The sequence below is a fragment of the Medicago truncatula genome, chromosome 7 (genome assembly GCF_003473485.1).
Source record: "Medicago truncatula cultivar Jemalong A17 chromosome 7, MtrunA17r5.0-ANR, whole genome shotgun sequence".
Classification (NCBI taxonomy): Eukaryota; Viridiplantae; Streptophyta; class Magnoliopsida; order Fabales; family Fabaceae; genus Medicago; species Medicago truncatula.
Genome location: NC_053048.1, coordinates 53,881,996 through 53,890,494, shown reverse-complemented (window position 1 = coordinate 53,890,494; position 8,499 = coordinate 53,881,996). Strand labels below are relative to the sequence as shown.

Sequence of the window (8,499 nt, the reverse complement as noted above, 5' to 3'; positions counted from 1 at the left end):
GATTTTGAAACCACCCAAGTTATATAGAGTCAAACTTCGTGAAGGTGAGAGATTCTACCGCCAACACGGATTCAGAACCACACGCCTACAACCCCTATGCTGCGACGGAAAGCTTCACGGCCATTTCTAGCCAAATCCAATAGAAATCAATTCAAATCCAATTAAAGCCAGATCGAGGGATGGTCATCAATGGGTCTGAGCACCACGAGCACCGCCAACACGGTAACACCCGCACCCACCATTCGTAGCAACAACGGACAACAAGTGCATGACCATTTCTAGCCTAGAAGACCTGTTACGAAGAATGTCTATGATCTTGGAGGAGCAATACAACGCTGAGGGTACCAAACCACCGAAACAAACACACGGCATCGACCCCAACAACGTTGAACAGAACATAACCTAACCACCACGACGGAGACAGTGATTTTATAATACCAGACCCAGATCGAAACCGGATTTTTCAGAAACCCTTTGAATCAAGAACCACCCACTTTATGAGCAGCAGCACGCGAACACAGAGAACGCGTTTTAAAACGACACCGCCGAATCTTCGTGGAAACAGACCCGGTTTTGAAACGCAGACGTAACGACGACGGAGAAACAACGCACCCACGCCGTTATAACACCCTACGTCAGAAGCTACAACCTCCATAAACAACCGCCGCCGGAAGAGCAGAAATCGACCCAAGAAAGGAGATCTGCGGCGGCTCCAACGGAACAAAGGATGGTGCGGAGCAAGAACCCGTCGCACCACCACCTACCGGAGTTACATGGTGGAGAATTTGGATGAAAGGGTTAGGGGCGGCGCGATAGAGAAAGGTAAAAGAACAGAGGGTTTTCGCTGCCAAAAAGAAAACCGCTTAAGAGCGTTTTTTTCTATCTATAAAGAAAAGTGTTAAATAAGTTTTTGTATCTTGTAAATATCCAAAGTTTAATTTTTAGTTCCTCTAAATTTTTTTAATAAGTTTTGGTCCTCCAAATACTTTTCATCATGATTTCTATTCTCTGTGTTTAAATCAATTCATGTGTATCCTTTATATTTTTTAATAATTTTTTACAAGGATGTTTAAAATATTATAAAAATCTCTATCGCAAAAGTAGTTTTTTTTTAACAAAATATATGAATCAAATATTAAATTTATCGCTAAAAATTTAAAATTAATATTTAATTCATCCTCTGTTAAACAACTTTAAGCTATTGCATAAGAGTTGTCTATAATTTATAAAACATGATTGCAAAAAATAATTCAAAATTCAAAAGGGTATGCATGAGGTTGCTTAAAAGCACAGACCAAAAATCATAACGGAAATCACTCCAAGGATCAAAACTTGTTGAAAACATTTAAAGAGATTAAAACAAAAATTTGAGATATTTATAGGAATTTAAAACTTAATTATTCCTTAAAAAATGACACAACATTAGATGATTTAACGATAAATATGTATCCAACCAAACTCTTTTTTTTTTTGTGGTCGAGGTTTGAACCTCGAACTTTGTATATATTATGTATTATTCCTATCAACTGAGTTAGGCTCGTGAGACGTATCCAACCAAACTCTACTAGAGTGTTAAGCTTTTTTTTTTTTTGTTAATTTTAACCACAATCCGACGATATTAAATTAGATAGGATTTGGAGATAAATTTTAACAAACAATTTTAGTTCCAACAATAACGGTTAAATTTCTTTTTGGTTTCTATAAATAGTTCAACTTTTTTATTTAGTCTCCAAATAAAATTCTTTAATTTATAGTCTCCCAAAAAATTTTCATCATCATTTTTATCCTTACTTTTAAATCAACTTTTGTGTATTATTCAAAGTTATGATTTTTTTTAAGTCATGTTTAGAGTATTATAGAATTCTGTTTTCCAAAAAGTTCTATTTTATTTTAATAATGCATGAGTTAAATATAACTTTTTATGTTTTTTTACGCTTGAACGCTAATATTTTCTTAATTTTCTTTAGAGATTCTTATAATATTTACAAGGAGAAAAAACATATTTAAGTCTAAAAAGAATTTGGTGCAATCAACAAGCATTTATCTTTAGTTTAGAGACGTTGTTTCTATTCAAATTAATTTATTAAATTATGTACCTTTTTTTGATCAAATTTTTTAATTTTGTACCTGATTCTTCAATTCAAAATGTATAGGCTTCATAAAGTCTTTAATCTTTTTTTAGGAGCCATAAAATCTTTTATCTTCAATATTTTTAAGTCATAAACAACATTAAAATTATATAGGCCAAATACCTCCCCGGGTCCTTTAAGTTTTATGTTTGTTTCAGATAGATCCTTTAAGTTTATGAGGTTTCAGATAGGTCCTTTAAGTTTGGAGTTTGTTTCGAATAGGTCCTTTAAGTTTCTAAGATCCCAGATAGGTCCTTTAAGTTTCGAGTTTGATCTAGCAGTCTCTCCAGCTATACCGAAATTTATGGATTGTTTATAAAGTCTTTAATCTATTTATTAGTAAAATAAAAATATTAAATAATTGATAAGTATTTTTTTTATATGATGAGTAATAAATTTTATATACATATAAACAAATTATACACATTCATTTAATTATATATACTTTTGAGTAAACAATTATTATATTTGACTATTTAAATATGGAAGCCCCTAATATGGTCCTTAATATTAGAGGTTCATCCATGATCCTCTCAAAATTACCTTTAATAGCAGGTTTTAACAAAAGATATTGTTTCTTGGTCCCACACAGAAAAAAAATTGATTTAAAATACAGCAATTGATATTACTTTTGTGTCCTTCCATTTAACATCAAAAATCCAGAAATGTAGAACAATTTCTCTCCTCTTTCTCTCTTTCACCTTCATCAATTGTATAACTCCACTGTTGGCTCACGAGTCATGAAAGTGATGAAGAATGATTTTTTTTTCTTCTATTTGATAAATACATGAATTGACCATGTTCTCAATTGATTTTATACCCTTCTAATTTTACTTTGTGTTTTGCTACTTTTTGTTTGATTAATAACTATGAAAGTTTAGTGTTTGGTGTTTGTTTATTTGTTTTTGTGGAATATTACAGGAATCGAAACAATTTCATTATAATGAGGATTCACAAACATGATTCATTCATCACCCAACCATACGTCAGGGTTCTAGGTTCATAAACCTTTCATCCAGGGAGCCATCAACAACAACAACAATGTGCAGACCCATCTTCAAATCAAGACAACAAAAAGAATGGAGAATTTGTTTTTGTTCATTGATTAGTTTCTAAGGCATTTGTTGTGAATCACTTTCTCATACTTTGGATTTTATGATGTTAATGGGAAGAAGAAAAATATGGAGAATTAAGAGTGAAAACTGACGATGAAGAAAGAGAAAAGAGGAGAGAAATGGTTTTGCACTTATGATTTTTTGTTGTTAAAAGAAGGGCACAAAAGTAATATCAATTGTTGCAATTAAAAAATGATGTTTTTTTGTGTGGGACCAAGAAAATGTATTTTTTATTGAAACATGCTATTGAAGGTAATTTTGAGAGGATCATGGTGAACCCCTAATATTAAGGACCATATTAGGGGCTTCCTTTAAATATATGTATATATTTATTCGAACATCTTTTTTTTTTGAAGAATTTAAGAAATAATATTATAACCAAGGGTTTGACCGGATTAACTATTTAATCTATTTGTTAGTAAAACAAAAGTATCAAATAATATATTAGTATTACTTAAATGATGTTTTAGTTCAAGGCAAAAAAGATCAGTCAAAGAGAACTTATAAAAAAAATTTACCTTCTTTTGAAATACATATGCAATTTACCTTTCTCGATTTTCTTTATATTCTTATATTTTTAGAGTGAAAAATAATGAATTTTTTAGTAAAAAATTGGATAATTAAACCTTTGTATAAAATTTCGAACATCCTGGAGTTGGAGCCTCGCAAATTTTTTGAAAGAATCTGAATTCAAGTTTTGGTTGAAGCAATATCGACCAGAAAATTTATTAAAAAATAAAAATAATTGACTGAAAAACTGGAGTGTTAATTAAAGATAAAATAAAAAGAAATTAGTTTTTTCTTACTCTAATGTATGATTAAATTATCTCCATAAAAAAAACACCATATATTAATTAAAGAATGAACATTATGGAAAGTGGGAAAAGGGTAAATTGGTCAAAAAGTAAAAAGATAGTAAAAAGGTAAGAAAAAACCATTATAAATAGGTTGTGAGGAACCAAGTTCTGTTCACAACACAAACACAGCTTTATTGTATTTCGCACTTTTGTCTCTCAGAGGTTTGTTTCGTTTCATTTCATTTTCAAAGAAAAAAAAAACACCATCATCAATCTTGACAACAACTCTTTCATTCACGCTTTTTTCTCAAACCCTAAACTTTTTTTCTTCTTCTTTGGGATCTTTATCACTACCAAAGCATTATCATAACAACTCTTTCTCTCTTCAATTCGCATGCTTTAGATCTTTCAATCAAATATAATTTCTCACCATTCTCTCGTTTCTCACGATTTTCTTGTTTGATCCCTTTTTCAGGCTCTCAGTTTTCGTGGAACCAAGCTTCGTTTTTTGAGGGAAGGTAAAAACTCTTGCTCTACCAGTTCATATTTTTTTTCTTTTCTGTATGCTTTTTCTTTTTGTGTGTAATGCATCTACATTTTCATAGTTATGCTGTAACGTGGTTTTCGTGATTTAATTTTTTTGTGCTTATTTTCATTTTGTTAAGTTTTTTTGGGATTCTTGTTTTTTTTTTTGGTTGATTTTGATGTGATGAATATTTTTTACATCTGCGTGAAGCTGACCTGTGATGGAAGCTAAGAATTTTCTTTGATCTTAGCTGTGAGTAAGAAATAAAAGTTTCTCCTTTTTTGATGTTTTTTTTTTTTTGGTTAAAAATTCAATTTTTGTTTCTCTGAATGGAGAATACATATTACTGGAAAACCAAATAATTTTTGTTCTGTTGAATAATTAATAAATTTCTTAACTGATTTGCTTGTTATGTGCATGCCTTGTGTGAACAGGTCTTTTAGTTGAATTGAGTGATAATTCTGTGATTTTTTTAAATTGAAAGCTTATTTTTGTATTCTAAGCGAAGATTTGTTGATCAAATCTGGTATTTATTTTGATTTGTGAATTTTTTATTTTGTTCGAGATACAATTGTGCATGGGAGTGATTAGATCAAAATGCATGCTATTATGATTTATGCATGTCAAGAAATGGATATGCCTGTTATTAGCTTGTGTCGTTTTCGATCATGGCACACAGTTGAGGGCACTGCAATAGTGGACCGTTTTTTGAGCCTGTGTCGTTTTCGATCATGACACTGCAACGGAAACCCGTTTTTCCTATGCATTAAACGGTTATGCTGAATGTTGTACTTGTGCTATAATTACTTATATATCAACAAATTTGCCTCAATGATTGCATGATTTGTTGCCTTTGTCGTTTGTGAAATGTTGCCGATCATGTGTTTGATTTTATGTCAAAACAGAATGGACCATCAAGGGCATAACCAGAATCCGCAAATGGGGGTTGTCGGTAGTGGCAGTCAAATGCCATACGGATCTAACCCATATCAATCAAACCAAATGACTGGGGCCCCAGGATCAGTTGTTACATCAGTTGGGGGCATGCAGTCCACTGGTCAACCTGCTGGAGCTCAGCTGGGTCAGCATCAACTTGCTTACCAGCATATCCATCAGCAGCAACAGCAGCAACTTCAGCAACAGCTGCAATCCTTCTGGTCAAACCAGTACCAGGAAATCGAAAAGGTTACTGATTTCAAGAACCACAGCCTTCCTCTGGCAAGGATCAAGAAGATCATGAAGGCTGATGAGGATGTTAGAATGATATCAGCTGAAGCACCTGTCATATTTGCAAGGGCCTGTGAGATGTTCATATTGGAGTTAACCCTGCGCTCATGGAACCACACTGAGGAGAACAAAAGGAGGACACTTCAGAAGAATGATATTGCTGCTGCAATCACTAGGACTGATATCTTTGATTTCCTGGTTGACATTGTGCCTCGTGAGGACCTGAAAGATGAAGTGCTGGCTTCAATTCCAAGAGGAACAATGCCTGTTGCTGGGCCTGCTGATGCTCTTCCTTACTGCTACATGCCACCTCAGCATGCCTCCCAAGTTGGAACTGCTGGTGTCATAATGGGCAAGCCTGTGATGGACCCAAACATGTATGCTCAGCAGCCCCATCCCTACATGGCACCACAAATGTGGCCACAGCCTCCGGAACAGCGACCACCATCTCCAGATCACTAGATGCTGAGATGTGGATGTTAAGGTAAACTTTTGACTCTCTCTCTTTAGTTAGTTGTAGAGAGTTTGAGTTAAAATTTATGTTAAAAAATATGCTTTTTTTTAGTACACACAAATAACCTTTTGTATGATATTTTATTAGTTAGCTTGACTGAGTTTCATCTTATATCTTTTATCTATTTAATGGTTTATACTTGATCTTGATGATCGCACATTTACTGTTATTTATCGTAGTTCCTTTTATGTCTGAAGTTGCCTTCATTTCCTGGCTTGCAGATTGCAGGGAACTGCAATGGGGGTGGGGGTGAAACTGTTCCATTGGTGCGATCAGAAACTGTAGCTGAGATGGTTTACTTGCATTGCAGACTATTATGTAGATAATATGCCAGTAATAACTTATCTTTATGTTTAATTAAGCTGGGTAAAATGTAATATGGGTTTAAACCTTATGGTCTTCGGATGATATATATTATGTACTTGCAGACTTCTATTGCCTATTGGGTTATATTTACTATGGTTTAAGTTATCTGTGTTGTGCAATATTTTATGCCTGCCTGCAAATCTATGATTCCCTTAGCAGTCAACTCTCATGGTCTTTTACCCCATCAGAGAATAGAAGGAATTTCATGTTTGTTTATTTGAGACTCTTGAAGCCCCCCAACGGCTATTTCAGTGCTTATTTTATTTGATGAAAATCCATTACTACAGAGTAACTATATTGCTAGTTACAAAATCTTGTCCAACAAAATTGATTTTAGGATCGGTTCTACTGATTTTGATGGAACCAACACTTTCTTTCTTTCCTGTTGAGTATTAAAGTTATTTTCCATTCAAACAAAATCAATTTTCTTAAAAGCACTTTTGAAATATAAGTGCGAAACTCAAATCAATTTTTTTCAAAATTAATTTAATCAAGGGTCCCCTTTATATTGGCCTCTTGACCTCTCCAATACAACCGATTATAGCCGGTTTCAATATTATTTTCTTCAAGGAAGCCAGTTTCAATTTTGTTAATTTAGTTTTTTTATTTTTTATTTTATTCTGCTCCTTTCCACCGCTTAGTGTCATCTACTCATCTTCTAAGTAATCTAAAATATTGATAAGAAATTTTTCGAACAGATTCCTCACCACTAACAAGAAAACATGCAGATACTTAATTTTGGGTCACCAATTGTGATTGTGAATGAATTGTTTCAATTAGATATGAGCACAAAAATGAAAATGGAAATAAACATTAAACTGATGAGTGCATTATTGTTTCAACTTAATAGGAGCACAAGAATGAAAATGGAAATAAAATTAAGTTGTTGAGTGTGTTTCCATTCTATTCTCCATTATATGTGGCTGTATATGCATGCTAAAATTATTTGAGCCGAAGTACTTAGTCTGGAAACAACATAAGGTGAATAAGTTGGAAGGGTTACATGTTGACGAACACATGGTTTTAGGAATATATTTGGTGACAGTTATTGAATTACAAGTCGATTTTGTAATGATTGAGTGAGAACCAACTTAAATCATAAGATGATATATGAGTTAGGTCTCTCGCTGTTGGGTCACACACCATACGTCTAGGAATGGAAGGAAATGTGGTAAGAGTCACTTGATTGACTTAAATCCAACACAAAATTTAAGATGAATTAGAGTAAATATGAGTTGGAGTTCTATTTTTAACTCTTGCATATGGGAAAAAAATTTAATCCGAAGAAGAGAACGCAATGTTCAAATTTAAAGAAAATTCAGCGAGCTGAGTCATAAGAGTTTAAATTTATAAACTCAAGAGACAAAGTTAAAATATTATTCGAAACAATTGTAACATGGTTATTAGTACTACCATTATTAATTATACTTTATGTTTTACCAATTTTTATTTTTTAAAAAAGCAAGGGGAATTCAAAACTAATTACAATTTTTAGTTGAATAATTTTCTATAACCAACACAATTCTTTTCTTTGTCAAAAAGAAAACACAAATTCTTTTCAAAATTCAAGTTTAAATTAAAAAATATACAACACGAGTCATGAAACAGAAATTTAGATCTTTATAGTATTATATATAAATGAAATTTCGAAGTTAATTACGAATAATTACTCATTTTGGTCGGACTTATTTCTTGATAAAATTACCCTCAACAACGAGTTCTTTTTTAGATTTATATCTTATTTTACAATACATTTAAAGGAAAAATGCATTTGTCCTTGTGAACTTAATTTAATTGGTAGAGACAATGCATAATATATGTAAAG

The 8,499-nt window shown here is 32.5% G+C and overlaps 1 protein-coding gene across 1 annotated transcript; it reads left to right on the top strand.

Moving 5' to 3' along the window:
- The first annotated feature begins 4,155 nt into the window (after nucleotides 1-4,155).
- LOC11429780 (nuclear transcription factor Y subunit C-3) lies at nucleotides 4,156-6,779 on the top strand. Its single transcript, XM_024771373.1, has 4 exons — nucleotides 4,156-4,263; nucleotides 4,517-4,559; nucleotides 5,473-6,278; nucleotides 6,530-6,779. Exon 3 carries the CDS (start codon nucleotides 5,474-5,476, stop codon nucleotides 6,254-6,256), a length of 783 nt encoding a protein of 260 aa, XP_024627141.1. The 5' UTR covers nucleotides 4,156-4,263; nucleotides 4,517-4,559; nucleotide 5,473; the 3' UTR covers nucleotides 6,257-6,278; nucleotides 6,530-6,779.
- The last annotated feature ends 1,720 nt before the right edge of the window (nucleotides 6,780-8,499 follow it).